General features: G+C 46.6%; 2 protein-coding genes across 8 annotated transcripts in view; one reads left to right on the forward strand and one right to left on the reverse strand.

Moving 5' to 3' along the window:
• The window catches only part of KIAA1324 (KIAA1324 ortholog), a 44,290-nt gene extending 33,600 nt beyond the window's left edge, over positions 1–10,690 (reverse strand). For 3 of the 4 annotated variants that reach the window (XM_014534642.1, XM_014534643.1, XM_014534641.1), the window contains exon 1: positions 10,186–10,394. In XM_014534642.1, the coding sequence (XP_014390128.1) occupies positions 10,186–10,338 (153 nt within the window). In that variant the 5' untranslated portion in view covers positions 10,339–10,394. Of the gene's footprint in view, positions 1–10,185; positions 10,430–10,609 lie in introns of those variants that run through there. The other variant, XM_014534640.1, reaches the window with a different exon arrangement.
• A 36-nt stretch (positions 10,691–10,726) lies between these two features.
• Positions 10,727–17,611, forward strand: LOC102248001 (chromosome unknown open reading frame, human C1orf194). 4 transcript variants are annotated; one of them, XM_005860064.2, is made up of 5 exons: positions 10,727–11,573; positions 15,172–15,288; positions 15,807–15,919; positions 16,930–17,060; positions 17,462–17,611. In XM_005860064.2, the coding sequence occupies exons 1-5, from the start codon at positions 11,493–11,495 to the stop codon at positions 17,530–17,532; spliced, it is 513 nt and encodes a 170-aa protein (XP_005860126.1). In that variant the 5' UTR covers positions 10,727–11,492; the 3' UTR covers positions 17,533–17,611. The 4 variants fall into 4 exon arrangements, with proteins under 4 accessions (XP_005860126.1, XP_005860125.1, XP_005860127.1 ...); XM_005860063.2 differs by lacking the exon at positions 10,727–11,573 and adding an exon at positions 12,872–13,575; XM_005860065.2 differs by lacking the exon at positions 10,727–11,573 and adding an exon at positions 12,872–13,575 and having other exon boundaries at positions 17,406–17,487.
• The last annotated feature ends 3,160 nt before the right edge of the window (positions 17,612–20,771 follow it).

A 20,771-nucleotide genomic window follows, 5' to 3' on the forward strand; every position in this document is an offset into this window, starting at 1 on the left:
CTTCAGCCCCCGCAACCCTTCCTGATAGGATCTCTACTGCACGACCTCCCTGTTTACAACTGTAATCTGCTCCCCTCTGTCCCAGTGACCCCGACATCCTGAGTGACTTTTTTCCATAGCACTTACCACCTACGACACACTTTATAATCAGTTACTCATTATGTGTATTATGGATTTCTGATCAGAGGTAAGTTCCACGAGAACAGGGAGCTTTGTTTTTGTTCACTGAGGTAGCCCGAGAGCCCGGAACACTGCCTGCCACCTCGCAGATATCCATAAGGAGTTGTTGAGTGACTGCGTGGTGGGGCACGACTCTAGAGCAGCTCTGGAGCTGTGCGAGGCGCTCTGGATTAGAGCAAAGATCTGGGCTCTCCTCTTGTCCTGTCACCCCAAAACGGCACCATCATGGACCAGTTATTAAATCTCCCCGTCCTCGGTTCCCTTGCCCATAAAATGGGTATGCTAACACTCTGCTAAGATGATTAAATAAATTACCCCCCAAAACACACACACACACACACACATACACACACGCACGCGATGCTAACACTCTGCTAAGAAGATTAAATAGATTACGCGCCCCCCAAAACACACACACACACACACACACACACACAACTGACTAACATCAACCTCTCGGGACAAGAGGAAAGCTCTTTGTAAACTGGTTTAAAAAAAAAATAGCATCCAGCTACTGCTAGGACCCTGCCTGGGGATGGCTCATGGAGGGCGCCCCGGCCCTTCTCTCCTCTCTCTGGCAACAGGGCTGGGATGAGGGAGCCTGGTGACTCTGGCCTAACAGCCATGGTGACAGCAGCAGCGAGACCCTCCCCAGTTCCCCCTGTTGTTTACTGCCTGCCCTGACTCACCCTCTTCTCTGATGCGTCTTCTCATACATATGAAACAACATCTGTCCTTTTCCTACTTCTTCTCCCCTGGCAACTCCCCCAAAGCTAATCTCTCCAAATCAGGCTGGCCGCTGACATTTGTGAGACCCAGGAACTGGCCAGTCCGTCAGGGGCAGAGGGCTTTTCAGCACTGCTTGTAAATATCCCTAGGATCGAAATGGCTTTGTCGCTGGGAAACAAACTGTCCCTTTATAAATTCCAGTCCCTTTCTGGTAGGTGAGAGATGGCACACATCTGTCTACAAGGCAGAGCTTTATGATATTATATTTCAAAAATGTACTTTTCTTGCTTTGTTTTAATGAGATCAAAATGTCCCATTTAAGTTTTCACCTGAGCTTTTTAATCACACATGAAAGAAACAGATCAACAGGTCCCGGCCTATGCAAAACTCCCCAAGGACAGCTCGTGTTTGATGTGCCAGCCTCGCCTCGTGATGGAGACCGTGAACCTGGCAAGTGCACTCCCTGCCTTTGCTACCCCCTCTCCTCCGAGCCTCTCTCCAGGCTGCAGAGTGACCCATCTGAGCTGCAAACAGAACGTACCACTGCCCCACTGTTGCCCTCAGAGCCAGCACCGGACTCCCTGCAAAGCTTACAAGGAAGGCCCTTCACGCGCTGGCCCCTGCTTATTTCTCCAAGTGGGTCTCTTTATTCCAACTGTATGCCCACTTCACGTCAAAGTAATTCAGCTAAAAGCATTCCCTAGGTATGTGGTGAGGGGATACCAATTCCATCAAGGCAGCCCTAGTATATACAGGGCCACTGTAAGCTGTAGAGGTTGCGCAGTGCACAGTTCCCGGGCATGCTAGTCACATATGGTACGCAAGGTACTATCCTAAGAGAGACATGCCATAGAATAAGAATGCTACAGATGTATACATACACACAGCACCAGGTAGAAAGCGACAGGTGAGAAATTACATGCTTTAAGAATTTTTAAAAAGAAGCTACTGCCCTAGCCGGTTTGGCTCAGTGGATAGAGCGTCGGCCTGCGGACTCAAGGGTCCCAGGTTCCATTCTGGCCAAGGGCATGTACCTTGGTTGCGGGCACATCCCCAGTAGGTATTTAATGACTCCTAGTTTTTTTGTTTGTTCGTTTGTTTGTTCTGTTGTTGTTGTTTGCCTCTAGTTCATATCTATAATCTCCCGGCTTAAAATTCAACTCCTCCAATCCCGACCTGAATAATTAAAATTAAAGGAACTCCTCATAGCTTGTGTGCTATACTTTGATTTCGTGGGCATAGCATGGGTGAAGAGTGGAGAGTTTTCATCCTGACTAGGAGGAGGGGGAGGCAACTGAGAAGGGATTTAGAACAAGAATGATGTATAGGGCCCAGCTGTTGTGGCTCAGTGGTTGAGCGTCAAACTATGGGCCAGGAGGTCATGGTTTGATTCCTGGTCGGGGCACATGCCCGGGTTGCGGGCTTGGTCCCAGAGTGAAGCATGTGGTTCTCTCTCATTATTGATATTTCTCTCTCTCTCCCTCTCCCTTCCTCTCTGAAATCAATAAAAATATATATTTTAAAAAGAATAATGTGTAGGGATTGTTTAATGTTGTTTGCTGTAGGAATAGCTTCCAGAAATGCTCTGAGGTCTTTTGGGAGCTTTAGTTGGGGTCCTTCTTGAAACAGGTGGAGTTCTTCAGCTATGGACCAAGCAAGAATTGTGTGTGTGTGTGTGTGCGCGCGCATTACTTACTGACTTAAGGTTTGAAACGACTGATAGCATAAGAAAAGGTGAAGGAATACAAAGTTAAGGGGAAGTAAAATTGGTGCAAAGAAGAAATTGGATAATATATATTTGATCAAGAAATCCCCCTTTCTAGGAACATAACTTAAGGAGTTAACAGAATGACAGTTGAACAGGTGTTTATAAGTATATGTGCAAAGGCATTCACTTCAGTATATGTGTACTAATGAAAATTAGAAGCTATCTGAATTGGTTGGTTAAATAAAGTATATACATGCTACAAAACTCTGTGCAGCCTTGAAAATGATGAAGGAAACCTGTATTTATTAACAGGTAGAGGTGTCCTCTGCACGTTACAGAATGAAGAAAACATTATGAAATACATGTAATATGATCCCATTTATGGAGAATTATATAGTTATATCTATACATATACATATATAGTAACAGAAGTATAGGAAGATTTAACAAAATATTTATAGTGATTTTAACCAGTTATGAAATTTTGGTAAGTTTTGTGGGGTGTTTTTTTTTCATATAAATTTCTTGTTTTCAAAATGAGAATCTATCATTGTTATAAAAATAAAAAAAAACGATTTAAAAATAATATTCAATAGGTCAAAAGGAAACGAGGCAATCTGGAGGTCAGTCCCATTCCAAAATCAATACTTTGTATGCTTTGCCTTGAGTATGATATTTCTATACTGGGCTCCGTTTCCTTGTTGTGTTCCTGAAGCAGTGATCTATACCAGCAGATAGTGATTCAAAATTCTCAGCTGTCCTCTTTCCAGCAATATGCTGAAACTAGTTCCGTGATATACTGTAAATTAGTTCTCACTGTAATCATCTCTCATCATATCTTTCACTTTTCTGTCACAGCACTTAGCCAAGTTTACAACTGTAAGTCAGTTGGAGTGGTTATTTGTATCCACTCTGCTTTTCACGGGGTGTACTGTAAAAATGGCAACAAAGTCTTCCCATCCCTATATGTATGCCCCTTTGAATGGGACTGCAGGCCCTCCCATCAGGAGATGGAGTCTATTTCATGGCATGACCATGTGACCTACTTTGACCAATAGGACATTAGCAAACGTGACACAAGCAGAGTCTTGAAAAGAGCTTTCGCATTGGGACTTGCTGTCTAACTGCACTTGCAACTCTGAAACCATGTGTAAATGAGTCTAAGCTGCTGGAGAATGAGGAGTCACCTGGAAGAGAACCTGGGGACCCCAACCAACTATCAGACATGTGAGCGAGGCCATCCTGGATTATCTAATTTGTAGTCGACCCACTAGCTGACCACAGTCACATAAGGCAGCCCAGCACAGATCAGCCAAGCTACCCCAAACCCGAAGAACCACCCCTTTGACCTACAAAATTGTGGGCTAAAAATTGTTGTTTTGAGGTGGTTTGTCTTGGGGTGGTTTGTTACTCAGCAAACGCTAGCTGATGCAGATTACCTTTTCATTGAAAGGTTATTTGGGGCAGAAAAGCCACATCTAAATTAAGAATGTAAGATTCTCTAGCTAACAATCTTCCTTAAAAGTAAGGAGTACACAGGCAAGGAAGACTTCTGCTATTGGACAATCAGAGTAGGAACAAGATTTATACTGGCAGAAATTATCTAAATTCCATAGGGCTAGACAGTCCCTGGTAATGTCCCTTTCTCAGAAGTTAGATCCTCCAGTGTATAGGCAGCATTAAGCCCCTCATTTTAGGAATCATCCTGAATGTAAAGGGAAACGCTAAAAGGTAACTGAAGCCCGGCAAGTGTGGCTCAGTGGTTGAGTGTCGACTCATGAACCAGGTCATGTTTTGATTCCCAGTCAGGGCCCACGCTTGGGTTGCAGGCTCAATCCCCAGTGTGGGGCATGCAGGAGGCAGCCGATCAATGATTCTCTCTCATCATTGATGTTTCTCTCTCTCTCTCCCTTGCCCTTCCTCTCTGAAATCAATAAAAATATTTTTAAAAAAATAAATAAAAGGTAACTGAATCCACCATGTCTGGATATGGGGTTAGATGACCCGAGGGCATTTCCCCGAGAGCCATTACTACACCTCAGACTCCTCTCAGGTACAGTGGAGAGCAGTGGCCATCTCCTATCCAGTGACACTTCTGTTTTACCCTCAGATGATACCAGTTTCCAGAAGCCTGCCACTGGAGGTAACCTTCACCCAGACTCCATTCGGTGAGTGACCGTAATGTGAATATGTTTGTCCAGCTTCCAGAATGGAAGAAAACCCACCCGAGCTGGGATGCATCCAATCAGAAAACACTGAAAACTGAGGGAAAACTGTAAAATTCTAGGAAAGCAGTTCCTTCTCCCAAGAGCTCTGAAGAAATGGCATCATTTACAAAGGGACAGTGGCCCCACAGTGGAGCCCTCGCTTAGCATGCCTGGGGCTAACGGGCCCGAGGGCCTTCATGGAGTCTCGGCCTCTGGGGTCAGTGATGAGTAAGCTAAGGCAGCTCCCTCATGTGGGAAACAACCTGGCGTTCTTTTGTCAAGATGAATGTGTGCACACCCCACAACCCAGCACCCACCTCTAGGCTTATACCTTCAAGAAATGTGGACCTGCTCACCAGGTGACAGTTCCACAATGTTCAAAGCAGCCTTGTTTGAAATGGCCAAACACAGGAAACCCAACCGCCTCTCAGCAGGAGAGTAAATTTTTAAATTGTGAAGTAGTCGCACACGGGAATATTTTACAACAATTTAGAGTTCATAAAACTTGGTTAAGAAAGTAGGCTCACATCCTCAAGTTGTTCCAAACACGGGTAATAATTTTTTAGTAATGGAACCGAGTATCCATTTTAACTTGAACTTTAAATGAATTAAGATTTTTAAAAAATTACAATTTCATGTCCTCAGCTGCACTAGCCACGTTTCCAGTGCTAACAGCCACAGGTGGCTGGGGGCAACCACACCCGAACAGCACAACTCCGGACTCTTTAGTGCTATGTCTCCTTTTTCTCTTTAGCAAATTCTATCAACCTTTTCCTCAGAATATCTCTCCCCATCTACTCTTTGTTCCTTTTCAATTCAACCAACTTTTACCACCATTAAATTTTTAATTTTTACCACTATAAGATCATGTAAATTATACTTAAACTAAAAATCTAATTCTAACAGCCAACTTTTTAAAATATATATTTTATTGATTTTTTACAGAGAGGAAGGGAGAGGGATAGAGAGTTAGAAACATCGATGAGAGAGAAACATCGATCAGCTGCTTCCTGCACACCCCCCACTGGGGATGTGCCCGCAACCAAGGTACATGCCCTTGACCGGAATCGAACCGGGGACCCTTCAGTCCTCAGGCTGACGCTCTATCTACTGAGCCAAACCGGTTAGGGCTAACAGCCAACTTTTACTGAGTATTTACTATGTACCAGGAACTATTCTAAGCAATGTACATGTGTTAACTCACTTAACTGTCATACTATAGTCATTAAGTGGACTCTATTAATATACCCATTTTAATGATGAAGAAACTGAGGCAGGAGGAGATTAAATAAATTTCCCAAGGTCATAGTAATTGAGTGGAAGAGCTAGAAATTGAACTGAAATAGTTTTATTCAGATCCCACACTATACCACTATTCTGTTTCTCTCTCACAAATATAACCATAAAAATGATAGAGTGACCCTGTCCAGGTGGCTCAGTTGGTTGGAGCGTTGTTCCATACATCGAAAGGTTGTGGGTTTGATTCCCAGTCAGGGTACATACCTAGGTTTTAGGTTCCATCCCCAGTGAAGGTACATATAGGAGGCAACCAATCAATGTTTTTCTCTCTCCCCCTCTCTCTAAAAAAAAAAAAAAAAAGTCTACAATAATTCATTTTTTTAAAAAAATGATAGAGTGATAGGATTATAGGTGATTTTTACTATCTTCTTTTCATTTATCTATATTTTCCAATTTTTCTGCAAATGAAAGGTGTCACTTTTGTTATTTAAAAATCTTTTTTAAAGTAAAGTCAGATAATTATCAGAGTTTTAGTATACTCTTACTTTGAGCCAGGAGAATAGACAAAATGCCTTCTTAAATGCCTTCAGATCTCAAGAAGCTGTTCTTCTTTAGCCCCTTTGGTAATAAACAAAAACATCCCATCTTGCCACCCTGTAAGTACCTCATGACAATTGGAGAATTTTAATTTTCTCTCTTCACCAAATATGGCAGGATGTTTTAAACATCCAACCTTGATGGTTCCTGAGGAGTCTGCTCTCAGCCTCTGGCTGCCTCAGCCGTGTTTGCTTCATGCTCATGCTAACCCACTCTCAGCAGGATTCTCCACTTCGTTTCTGACCTTCCAACCTTGATTTCTGGTGGACTCACCCCCACTCCACATTTCAGCCACCTCGTCTTCTTGCAGTTTTCAGACTCTTGTGTATTTCCTACCTGTGGACCTTTCCTCAGGCTCCTCCCTCTATCTAGAAAGCACCTTTCCTCCATCTCTACCCTTTGAAATTCTACTGATTATTCCAGGTCAAGTACCAACTGTTTAGATAAGTCTTCTTTTCCTGTCAGCCTCTATCGTGCCACTCCTGCATTGTTTGCCATCAGTTAACCTTATCTCGTCCCTTATATGTCATTATTTGTATATTTACCTTTTCTGCCTACCATTATTTCTTATGCATCTATGACATGTCAAGACACTTAACATGTTATCTAATTTAATCCTCACAACAGCCTCTGAGATAGGTATTACCATCCCCATTTTACAGATTGGTAATCTGAGGCTGTCAGAAGTTTAATTAACTTGCTCCACTAGCATCCTTACTAAGTGGGATCACTCATTCAACCAATTTTATTCCAGATTCCTCAGCCCTCCGGGCTTTTCCAGGTAGATTGGGAAGGCCGTTTGGGGGCAGTTAGCACTGGAGCCTCAGGACCAGGCAGATGTGTTAAAAGCTGTGATCTGCTTCTCTCGAATTTGATTTGGGTTCATCATGCTATAGGAAATGGTCGGTCCTTGGGCTCTCAGTCAGCACCTAGCCCGGGCTAGCACAGGACTAAAGAAATGATTCGTGAAGACAGACTCCATTCAGGAGGTTTAGTTCCACTGGTGACCCTGATGATTGGAAAACTGTGAAAGGAATGCCAAGCCCCAGCTCAGGGTTAGAAATCTAGAACTCCCCGGTTTAAGGAGTAAGAAAAGCGTTTAGGCCGCAAGCCAAACCTCTCTGTTCCCTGACGAGATCCAGAGCGATGCATCAGGTTTCAGAAACAAGGCTGGAGCAACACTGTTATCATGAGGGTCAGCCTTGGACTGATAAGAGTCCCAACACAGACTCACAAAATTCATATGCAGATACAGCACAGAGAAGGGCTAGTCTACCCTGAATTGGTTTTTCACCATTTAGGGTTGGAAGCCCCGAAACTAGTTGGGTCAGTTCATATTGCCAAGCGAAGACTGTTATGATAATGAGTTTATCCGCTTCCTTATTGATTTGGAGTTGAGGGTGTTCTGCCGCCACTGTTTGCTCAAGGAGTGCAAACAGGACCTGCTGACTCCCGTGACTAATGAGCATGAGTCCTGAGCCACTTTCACTGTGGCCTGGGGTGTGGATCGAATGGTAAAGAAGCCGACTGGGAAAGGGGGTTAGGTAACTCTAATTTGTGCTTTCTTTGTATTTTCCTTTCAGTCCTCAAAGCAATCCTTTTTGAGGTGGGTATTACTGAAATGCCCATTCTACAGATCCAAACACTGGGTGGGAAGTCACAGGCAGGGACTGGAGCGCTGAAATGTTGAGTCCCACAGCTTTGCCCTAAGCTCACTTGCGGTGGCAAGATCTTTCACTTAGGCAAATGGCAGTCATTCAAAAGGACTAAAGGCAAAATGTGTAACCCAGTTAGAGTTCTCAAGCATCAGTCTTCGTCCCTGCCTCCAAACCGAAATGATACAAAATGTTAAATCTCTTAAATGTCTGCAATTTGCACAGTTGACAAGGATCTCAACAAGAGTGGCAGTTGAACTGTAAGATTCTTACCTTCCACTCAAGAGACTCCCATGTTGGATTCTTAGGCAAGTGGGCTTGTTGGAACTGTTTAACTTAGTTGGCTCAAGACCATAAGCCACCAAGGCCAGTAAGCCACAGTCACTAACAAAATCATGCTGTTCCCAGCTCTATCTTAAACAGGAGAGAAAGTGGCTGGGTGGAAATGGGATTGTATATGGGATGGCCCAGGGCTGGTAGTCACTGGGATTGGTAAACATTTTCAAAAATCATACTGACTTGTGTCGTATTCATGAATGAAGTCAAACATCTGTCTGTACTCACACAAAAATTCTCTCCTCTCTCCCTCCCTACTTCTTCACGATGTGTTATGTTGTAGACAGTCTATGGTTAGAACACCATAATAATATATTTCCATATGGGGTGGGGTTGTGGTTGCTAACCAATTAATACTGATAACTTTAAAAGAAGTATTTCAACTTCTCTTCCTAATATGCCAAGGTATCGGGGTTTGATCCCCACTCGGCATATACAAGACACAACCAATAAATGCATAAATAAGTGGAACAACAACAATAACATTTCAACTTCTCAAAACCTTAGCCACGTATGACATTTTGGATTATTTTTGCATAGATATATTATGAAGTCTTTCACATTTCTCGGAAACTAAAGGACAACTTTTGTTTTGCCTTCCCCAATGCAGTTCTTATAAGTATTTCTTGCTGCCTCTGCCATATGGTTAAAAAAACACACGTTACTCAGAGCACAACCAAATATTGTTATGTCAATATTATAGAAACGATTGAGTTTTGTTACTCCTTAATACCTTTTTGTACCTCTCCAAAAAGAATGTTCAAAAGGCACTTTTGGCTGAAAGGCATTCACTACCTATCGTCTGAATTATGTTGACAACATTTTGGAAGCACCTTGAAAAAGACGTATGACCTATGTCAGGCGAGTCAGAGAAGGATAGTCGGGATTAGCGGAAAGTGAGGTGTCACAGAAGTCAGTCTGGCCACAGACGGGCCATGTGCCGTCGGGAACACTAAGCCAAGTGCAGGGGGAAGCAAAGCTACAAAGAGGCTCTACCTTCAGCAGCCAGCAAGGTGACTGGGTGCTGGATAGGAGGGGGGAGAGGGGGCGAGACCTTTCAGTGCCTCTCCTACGTCTCCTGCTTTCACACTCCTTCTGAAGCCAGATAAAGGCACAAGGACTCCCATCCGCTCCTCTCCTGTGGCCTTCCTAACTTCTTCCCCACCCCGCTTCTCCCCTCGCCCACTTTCTATTTCGCCCCTCTGCACATACATCAGCTTTTGTTCTCAACCACTTTTAAGGTCATTCACCCCAGCTGGAAAACAGCTCATGTCTTCTCCCCCTAGTCCGGTATCCAGGAGCCCAGTCCCAGATGGTGGACCTTCCTCCCCGAGCTCCCTGCCCGGACTGTGAGCCCCCCAGTGGGCTGGCCTCTCCATGAGCCGGTCTGCTCCTCTCCCCCCAGCCCCCATCATCATCCCCCCAAAACTAAACTCCGTGGCCTCTGAAACTGCCTGTGCTTAGGTCCCCAAGGTCTCCACCAGGATCCAAGATTTTTCTGAGCAAAGTGGGGTCGGTTCCGGGAGGACAGTACCTCTTTGCAGGCGTGAAGCTCCCGTTCCGCTCCCTGGGTCACCTGGAAGGCGGTCCCGACCCAGAGCAGCAGCCGCAGGAGCCGGAGCGTGCGCCGCTCCGTTCCTCCCCTGCCTCTGGCAGAGGGATGGAGGCTGCGCCCAGCATCAGCCATAGCGTTGTCCTGAGCTGGCGGCGGCCGCGACTCAGGTGCTGCGGCTGCTGCTCCCGCTGGCAGAAGGCGGAAAAAAAGGGGAGGGAGGTTCCTAGGGGGAGGATGCAAGGGGCTGGGCTCACTTCAGTCACCTCCAGGCCACCACGCCAAAGCCGCCCATCCTTCCTCCTCCCTCCTTCCTCGTCTCCTCCTACCCACGTCGCCTTGTCAACCGCCTCCTCTTTCCTTCCGCGCGGGTGGGGTAGGGACCACGCGATGCTCTGCCGCTCACCTGCCGGTCGCCATGGCAGCCGTCGCTGCTGGCGCGCGCCGCGTGGAAGTGCGCGCGCCAGGGACAGGGGGACGAGTGAAGAACGCGGCGGGAGCATCTCCGAGCCATCGCCACCAAATTCATGTTTCCCACTGCCCTTGCGGGCCCTGGCCGTGCGCTATGAGCATCTCTGATTCTGCAGACGTGGCGGGGACAAATACTGAGCACGTCCTGAGTGTAAAGCGCTAGAAAGAAGATGGAGACGTCGTCTCCCTTCTAGAAGTTACAGCCTACAAGAGTGGCTTAGAAGGCGTTACCTACTGCAAAGACGGCCGCTCCACGTCCATCCCTCCACATCCGTCTGGGCCTTTACAGCCGGCTTGACGCAAAGCCTTGAGATTCATATAGTTAAACCGGGTTTAAGCAAGGAGTGTTTGCTTAGGCGGCAGTTTTCCAAGCACGACACGTGTGCTCTCCGTCTCTGGACATCCCCATTCTCTTACTGCTTTGAAAAATCCTTTTGTTAGATGCGAGGGAGAAGGGCATTTCTGGGTCATCTTTTAGGATTCCGTTTGCTAGCTGAAGCCTTTTGTATTAGTCCTGCATGCCGGGAGGACTCTGTTTTTCCACCTAAGGTTCAGGAGGGCAAATCCAGGGCTCCTGGGGGTATGGACAGCGGCTCTTTCCCTCTGTGTTCCCAGTAACTTCCTCCCGAGGGGCCTCCCACGTTTGACCGCCAGGTGGCGCTCTTCTTGATAGGAATTCGTCTGTCATAGACGGTGGGGCAGTTGCCTGGCAACCGAAAGTGAGCCTTCCAAACAATTGGGACCCGCGATCCTCTGTGCGCAGGGTTGTGTGCGGCTGCGCCGGCCTCCCGTTCCTCCCAAGAGCTTCTCATTTGGCCATGCCTCCCACCCGAGACCCTTTCCAGCAGCCAATGCTGAATAACGATGTTTCCGGCCCGGGGAAACCGAGGGCTTCCAAGGTACTGTGTTCTTGCGCAGTCCTGGTGGGCCATGACACTCTTCTTTCTGTCATGAGGGGGAACTTAAAGGACTCTGGTGAGGACACTGAGGTCCTGGACAAGTCGGTGTCCTGCCTGCCTCCATGTCCCCATGTTCGGGTCGGCTAACGTTTCAGGGATGCTTTGGGGCAAAGAGAAGTAAAGCTCTAGACCAGTGGAACTAGGGGCTCTCGCCAAAGCAGATTGGTGTAATGGGGCTGAAACAGGCCCAGGGGTCGCCAAGCCTTTGCCCTGTTTGGAAGACAGCCCTCTAAAAGGCTATGAGATATGGAGGGAGAGAAAGTCCTCTGAAAGCCACCGGGTCATGTGTCTTCACACCGTCTCTGTCTGGTTAATACTGGAACGTGTGTATGTGTGGCAGCGGCTTGGGAATTCAAATGATCCTTTTTCTAATAGAAGTGGCTGGGATGTTTGAAGTGGTGCAAACTAAGGAGAATTAAATAGTCATTGTGGCTTAATAATAAAATCAAAGAGCTTCTTTTGGTTTATTCATCATTTATTATCTACTATATGCCAGGTACCACTAAACACTGAGGAGCTATAGATTAGCAGCTATAGATATAGATATATTAGGTATAGCACCTGCTCTAAAGAAACTAGTAGAAAGGCCAGACTGACAACATCAACAGCTATAACGCTTGCACAGTAGCATGTGTGTTGTGAGTTATACGAAGTGTGTCAGGAGAACTGGGAGCTAAAAGGGGAGCAATGGAGTTTTGACATCAAAATATGAGTGAGCTGGGCCAGGTGAGGGAGGAGGTGAAATGTGAGTTGGGAAGAAAGAAACAGGAATGAGACACTGGTCACCAGCAAGACAAAGGAAGCAGCAGGTGCTCAGACGCCTGAAAGGGGGAGAAAGTGTGACCTGTTTGGGGCCAAGGAGGAGGAGGAGTGGAGAGAGCAGAAGCTGGAGAATGATCTTTCTGGGCTGGGTGCGCTGTGTCCACCATGCCACTGAGCTAGGATTTCATCCTGGAGGGGCTGGGAATCACATCAGGATTTGAAGCACTAGAGCAGCGGTTCTCAACCTGTGGGTCGCGACCCCTTTGGGGGTCGAACGACCCTTTCACAGGGGTGGCCTAAGACCATTGGAAAACACAATTACATATTGTTTTTGTGATTAATCACTATGCTTTAGTTATGTTCAATTTGTAACAATGAAAATACATCCTGCATATCAGATATTTACATTACAATTCATAACAGTAGGAAAATTACAGTTATGAAGTAGCAACAAAAATAATTTTATGGTTGGGGGTCACCACAACATGAACTGTATTAAAGGGTCGCAGCATTAGGAAGGTTGAGAACCACTGCGCTAGAGCGACACAACAGATGGGTGTTTCAGAAAGCACAAGTGGCAGTGGATTGGATGGGGTGGGAGTGAGACAAGAGGGCTCAGCTAGGAGGCAGCAAACTCCAGGAGGAAGAATAATGGACCTAAAGCAGTGATGCAGGGGATGGCGATAAGTTGCAGATAAGAGAGATGCAAAAGGCAGGACTGATGGGACTTTGTGGCTGACTGGATATGAGCCCAAGAGAGCGGATGAGTCTAGGGTGACTCCTCGTTCCTGAGGGCTTAATTGATACCATTTACTGAATGAGGCCTCAGGGTAAGCAGGGTTGGGGAGAGAGAGATTCAGATCAATGATGTAGATGTCACTTTTGTGGTGCCTGTGGGACATTTAAGTGGGAATGAATAGCAGGCAGTTGGTTGAGAGTTCTGGGCTGAAGATGTACATCTGGAAACCACAGTGTCCATATGGTGGTTGAAGCCACGGGAAGGAATGAGCTCATCCAGCAAATGTGAGAGTAAGGAACGCAGAAACGAAACTCCCCCGGAATGCCGAGCAGAGCTGAGAAGCAACAGTTAAAGGCAGGAGGAAATTCGGAGGAGCCGGACCCACAGAGGGTCGAGAGAACATTTGAGAGAGTCAGCATCATGGTGCCAGAAACTGCAGAGGTCAGATAAGACCCGGTCTGGAGAGGATCCACCCGACCACGCCTCAGAAATCATTGGTCACCAGCAAGAGCGGTTTCTGCGGGTGCTTGAGGCAGAGGCCAGACTGAAAGGGGATGGGGAGGGGGAGGAAGTGAAGATAGTAAATGTGACTCTTGAAGAGCCTGGCTCTGTAGGGAAGGTGATAGAGTGGTAGTTAGATGGGTATAAAGGAATGTGAGGGAAGCTGAGTCCAGGGGATGCCAGCATGGCGCAGGTCTCTGAGGCACAGGGAAGGGCTGGTCAGGGAAGACGGGTTATTCTTGAGGAAAGGGACTTCCCTTCTCTGAGGTGGAAGGAAAGTATGACATTAGTGCTTGACTTTCTCTTTGAAAGACAATCTCATTCTTCTTCTGATAGAGATGATGAGGCTTATGTAGCCTTCCAGGAATGGGAGGAGAGCTGCCTACGCTGCATCGTATGTATTTGTAGTTTTCTTGTTTCATTTTTCATCTTTCTTGGTGATAGCACAGAGTGCTTGGCACATACTGTTCAATTAACGTCCAATTGAGCTGAGTCACACAGCGCTTTTCCATGTATAGGGAAGAGGGTTCCAACCTCGGGCAGGTTGATGAGATTTCTACTAGGTTGCAGTTGTGCTCACTGGAGTTCAGTCATTGATTCAACCAATATTTCATTTTTTAACATCATGTGTTAGGTGGCTGGCTAGTTACTAGGGACACAATGATGAACAATATGGCATTTTACATGTAATGAAGACATCAGTTATATGCATTCATGCTATGGTTTTTTATTTAGAGGATTGACTGTCCAATGGAGTCTGAGAGAGAGAGAGAGAGAGAGAGAGAAATCAATTGATTGCCTCCTTCACAAACCCTGACAGGGGACCAAACTCAAAGCCTGGATATGTCTGTCCCCTGATTGGGAATTGAACCTGCCACCTTTTTGATGTACAGGACAACACTCCAACCAACTGAGCCACACTGGCCAGGACTCCAGTGGACTTTTTCTTTGACAACCCTTCAGTCACAATGATCCTTCTCTATTGAAATCCTTTTCTCACCTGCTTAGACACTGCACTCTCCTGGTTCTCCCGTATCTGATTGCCTCTTCCCTTCCCCAGTTATAATATGTGCACTCATGAACCACTTTTTCCCTTTTGGCCACACTCGCTTTTGCAGGCTTCAACCACAGCTGCATGGAGATAACCCCCAGATCTCAATTACTAGTCCTGAGCTCTCCAAAAAGTCGCACACTTCCAGTTTTCTACCTGTTAATTGCATTAGGATGTCTAACCTTTTCCTCAAACTCAGGATGTCTAAACCTACGCTCACCATCTTTCCTATATGTTCCCCACCCTTTGCCCCTGTCCTATCCACCCCTTTCCCTCTATTCCTGGCCCTTTTCTGTCAGTTCTAAGATTGTAGACTTAGGAGGATCAAAAGCCTGGGGCATTTTGCCCGATATTGTTCTTCTCTTTACAGATGTTGCTCTGAGATTCAATTAAAATAGGATGAAGGGGTGGATGTCACTGAAGCTACCATAGCAGCAAGGACCTGTATCCAGGTAACCAGGTCCTGGGCGGTTTTTCTTTTGCAGATGCTGCAATATAAGAACCCAACTCACCTGGACCAGCAACAGGAACCCTGGAATCGGCTCAACTCAATTCCCACGATCACCTCCATTAGGCGGAATTCTTATTTTTTTGAATCTGAGGTACCTGCTGTTGAAATACTATTTCTCTTTACGTCCAATTAGAATTCATCAGTATCCTCTTTGGAAGGAAGTCTGTCCCTAACTTCTTTAGTATCTTTCCTTTTGTCCTCAATCCAAGATCCTACCAAACTAAATACCAATTTATCTGGTCTCTGGGAAGTTAGAGGCCTGGGTTCTGCTCTAGTCAGACATCTGAAGCAAATCATTTTCTCACCGGACTTCTCACTCTTCTGATTAAAACAAAGATTGAATATAACCATGAACGAAGTAAGGCCCATTGAGCCCAAAGCGGGGACAGTATAGTGATTCCCATATCTACAGGGAGAGCTCACTACTCCTTAGACCTAACCATGAGAGACAAGAGTCACCATGTACTAGTTGGTGTGTAAGGAATTGGTGGATCCAGGCCCAAAAGGCGTTCTCTCTCCTTTTGGGGAAGAGTAGAGGCCAAAAGAACTTGACTAGAGCTGGGGGTAGAGTTGGTGCATTAACCCTGGGGGCGTTAACTTCCTCTGTAGATTCCAAAGGATAATCTGGATTTCCGCTTAGCTGCCTTGTACAACCACCACACGGGGTCGTTCAAGAACAAAAGCGAGGCCCTGATCCACCAGACCTCCAAGGACACCCGTGGGTAAGTGGTGGAGGCAGAGCCTCCCCATTCTAAGGGTAATACCATCAATTAAATAAGGTAAAGGCCACCTGGGAAATAACTATCAATAGGTGCTCATTGGTATCCAGATTTCTGTATTGTTTATATCTGTACCTGTAACTTCTGTATCTTTCCCTTTATTCTTTTTCCATCACAATTTATCCCCCATATACTCTCTTCTTCCTTCCCCCTTACTCCCACAGTCACCACACTGTTGTTCGTGTCCAGAAGTTTTCTTTTTTCTCAATCCCCTTTCTTTTCTCAAACCACCACCACCACCACTCCCACCAGAGCTATCTGCCTGCTCTCTGAGTCTGTCTCTATTTTGCTTGTTAGTGCAGTTTGTTTATTAGGTTCCACATATGCGTGAAATCCTACGGTACTTATCTTTTTCTGTCTTATTTCATTTAGCATAATGTCCTCCAGCTCCATCCATGCAGTCCAAAAAAGATAAAATGTTCTTCCTTTTTATGGCCGCGTAGCATTCCATTGTGTGAATGTACCATGGCTGTTTTATCCATTCATCTACTGATGGACAGGGGCTGCTTCCGAATCTTAGCTATTGTAAATAATGCTGCAGTGAACATAGGGGTGCATTCTTTCGAATTGGTGTTTTGGGTTTCTTCGGACAAATTCCCAGAAGTGGAACTGCTGGGTCATAAGACAGTTCTATTTTTAACTTTTTGAGGTAACTCCCATACTGCTTTCCACAGTGGCTCTATCAGCCTACATTCCTACCAAGAGTGTACAAGGGTTCCCTTTTCTCCACATCCTCACCAACACTTGTTTTTTCTGTATTTTTATTATCTGAAATGAACAGAGAACTTCCTGTTTTTATCTGTATAAACAAACAAAATCTTCAGTTAATTCCACTAAGTGTAAAAAGGGTCTTTGGCTGCTTTATTTTGGAGGTGGCATGTAATTCTTTCCCTCCTTACCTTTCTCCTGCTTGGCTTCATTCTCCCCTATTCTTCTCCATACCCATCCTCTAGGATCATCAACATCCAGGCCCCTGCAGAACACTTACCCCCTGCCCCACCACTGCCCACCACCTCCCAAGCTAACATCAGACAATGGATCAGCCCTAAGAGGGAGTCCATCCACAGCATCCATGGGTCCATAGGTAAGTTATAGGGCAGATGGTGGTACAAATTCTAAATGGACCCAGGAATCAGGGAGTTGAGGTGATTGGCTATGAGGGAACATGGGGGGATAACTGAGGGTCTTGCAACAGCAGTGATTAAGTTGTCACATATCAGACAGATCAGGGGACATGCATGCTGACTATGGAATGAAGTCCATTTTTCCGAGCCTCTAACTCACCCTTAGGTCTAGGGGACAGAAATTTCCAGCAGAAACCTGGGAGTGGAAGACCTATAGCTACCTCCTATCTGTCTTCTATATGCCAGTTCCCCAGCTGTTCTAAGAACCTTCTCTCTGGCACCCATAAATGGATGGGTGGTTACAGGTTCCCAGTGAAGACAAAGGATCTGAAATTCACAGCCCACTCCCTCTTTTCTCCAGTGTCCCCTCACACTGCAGCCACCAACAGAGGCTACTCCCGAAAGACGGATGGTGGCTTCTTCTCCACCTGATGCTGACAGGCCCCTGGATTGATTAGTCGATGGGACAGCCTGCTGCCCACCTCCATTAAAAACATTTGTGCATGGTGAAGCCTGAAGTGTCTGTCACCCATAGAGTTGCCACTAGACTACTCTTAAAAGGTGGAAGTTTCCCAACTTCTAGAAACTAGTCTTGTTGAGAATATTTGCAAGGACTTAGAACAGCCCCGTTTGGGGCAGGAGGCAGGTATTCCTTTCTTGTAAATGAGTCATTCCAACCATACAGATACACCCATTCAATATTTCTTGCAAACCTTTGTGTCAGAGCTGTGTTTGGGAAACAAGAGTGGATAGAGCCCATTGTCTTAATGAGTTTACAACCAGTCATCTTAGTAGCTCTATATAGCATTTTTATGTGATGTCACACGTCACAGATTTCCGACCTCCTGGATTTAGTCATCTGCTGGGCTCTACTTTTCCATGGGGGGCAGGGACCTCCATCTCCCTGGTCCTGCCTCCTTGCCATTGTTTTCTCTAACTGCTGCCATAATCTTGCTGGGAATCAGTTCCCTTGCCTTTGTATGTTTGTGCTGATATCTGCCCCTAATTCTTATAAACATGGCTCAAAAATATGGTGCTTGGGTTTGAAGCTACCTAAAAACGATGCACTTACGTGGTCTCTAAAGTTACAAGTCACAGGAACCTATTAGATTGGACAAGAAATGGCAGACCTAGCTTATGGTACAGAAGTTTGGCATTGTTGAATAACAGATAGGAAAAGGCTGATACTCAAGTGCCTGGTCCTTAAAATACCACCAATCACAGCCCCTCTTCCACTATTTTTAAAAATAGTTTTACTGCTTTCAGAGAAAGGGAGGGATAGAAACACCAATGATGAATCATCCATGGGCTAACTCCTGCACGCCCCCTACTGGGATTGAGCAACTGGGGCATGTGCTCTGACCAAGAATCCAAGCGTGACCTCCTGGTTCTTGGGTCCATGCCCAACCACTGTGCCACACAGGCTGGGCGCCTCTTCCACTATTGAGATCCTGTGGTGCCAAGTGGCCAGTTATTTAGAATGGCTGCAAATGGCCGAAAGGGGTGACTGGTTAGTCACCTCATGCAGGTTGATACTGATCATTGAAAAATTGATTACTGTGATCCATGCATAGAGGATTTTAGCCCTCCCCAGTTTGGCTCAGTGGATAGTGTCGGCCCTTGGACTGAGGGTCCCGGGTTCAATTCTGATCAAGAGCACATACCTCAGTTGCAGGCATAGTGTGTGCAGGAGACAACCAATCAATGTGTACACATTGCTATTTTTCTCTCTCTCCCTCCCTTCCATCTCTAAAAATCGGGGAAAATATCCTCCAGTGAGGATTAAAAAAATAAAAAATATAGATTTCTAGCCCTGGCCGGGTGGCTCAGCTAATCAGAACATAGTCCCCTAGCCAAAAGGTCCCAGGTTCCATTCCAAGTCAGGGCACATACTTAGGTTGCGGGTTCCACCCTGGGTTGGGGCACAAACAGGAGGCAACTCATCCATGTTTCTCCCTTTCTCCAAATCATTAAAACAATATCCTCGGTTGAGGATATATTCTGATTAAGTAAATCTGGGGCGGGTCCCTGGAATCCGTAGCTGTAAGTTCTCCAAGTTCTTGGGGAGCTATATGTGCATGTATGTATGCACATATAAACCTGCACCCCTTAGCAACAGGCTCGGTGGGGTGCAGTCATCATGACGAGGGGAGGCAGCTCAGACATCCTCGCCCTCCCGTCAGCGCCCGGGCCCGCCGCCACCACCACCGCGTCAGCCACACACCACGGGCGGCCGCCCCGGGGCCGGGCTCAGATCAGAATCGCCTCGATAATCAGCGGCCGGGACAAGCCCGGCCTCGTCTATCTGATCAATTCATCACTTCTGAGCGCCGGGCCCCGCAGATCGGCTCCGGGACCGCGGCGCCGCCGCCACCCAAGGGCCTCGCTGCACAGCGCCCGAAGCGGGCTTCGCCGGAGGGGAGCTTTTCATCTCGGGCCGGCCCGGCGGGCTGGGGTCACAACCCGATCAAATAAGATCAAGGTGTAGACGGGGGGAGGGCCGTAGGGGGTGTCACGCACTCGCCTTGCACGCCCCACGCACGCTCACATCCACCCACACACACACTCGGCCCGCACGCGCCATCCACGCGACACCGCAGCACCACTCACAGCAACCGCACCCCAGGCCGCGATCCCTCCCGTGAGGGGGCGGAAGTCCGCACCCCCTTTTAAATGCCTCTGCCCCTCCCCCCGCCTCGGAGGATTCTGGGAGGAACCACCGAGCACAGGCCCTCGCCGAGAGCGCGCTTTGCTGCCCTCTCGCGGCTCGGAGGGGAAGCCATGTCGCAGGGACAGGCGGGACAAACGCTTACAATACTGAGTCATTGTGTTCTTTTGATTTTTGTGCAGCTACATATTTATATTCATATCTGTCGTTTTTCTTTGACCTTTGATCCCAAGTTCTGGATACAAGAACATTCAATCTCAGTACTAGGTGAATGACTCCTTTTCCACGGAGAAGGCAAATCCTGGTCTTTACCAACATCAGCTTCCCCAGGAGTGCCTTCTCCCTTCACATCATCTACCAAAGGGAAAGTGAGACTAGATTAGGTGTCAGGATCTGTGAAATGAGTGAAGGTAGGAAGGCAGAGCCCTGTCCTCAGAGCCCTCTTGCTCCCCAGAACTTGATGCTGTGGCAGTCATATTGCTGAACCTTTGTTTACTTGCATATCCATTAAAACCCATCAGACCTTCAAACTCCAGAATGAGTAAACTGAAAAACAGACGCGATTATATGAGTAGAATTAGTTCCTTTTACAATCAGAGCACCTAAGCATGTGCCCTTGACTGGGAATCAAACCATGACCTCCTGGTTCATAGGTCAACAATCGACCATAGAGCCACACCAGCCAGGCTCTTCTTTTTCAATGAAATAAGTATGTGTGTGGGGGGGGAGGGGGGGGGGGGCTGCCAATCAGATTTTTGGACACTGGTAGAAAATGATTTGTGAAGTTATAGTTTATACTTTTGCCAGCCTTGCCATGCAGTTGGGATAAACACATAGGGGAAAGCATCCAATGTATGTGTCGGAATCCCATTGGCTCAAGGGTTTTCTATGTGTGTGGTTGGTTAACCTAATATCATTTGAATGTTTATGGCTGGTAAGGGCAGATGGTACTTATATTTTAATAGCGGTAGTATGTAAAGTATTGGGGAGTAATCTACCTTAC

Source organism: Myotis brandtii, unplaced genomic scaffold (assembly GCF_000412655.1).
Source record: "Myotis brandtii unplaced genomic scaffold, ASM41265v1 scaffold131, whole genome shotgun sequence".
In the NCBI taxonomy this organism is placed as follows: domain Eukaryota; kingdom Metazoa; phylum Chordata; class Mammalia; order Chiroptera; family Vespertilionidae; genus Myotis; species Myotis brandtii.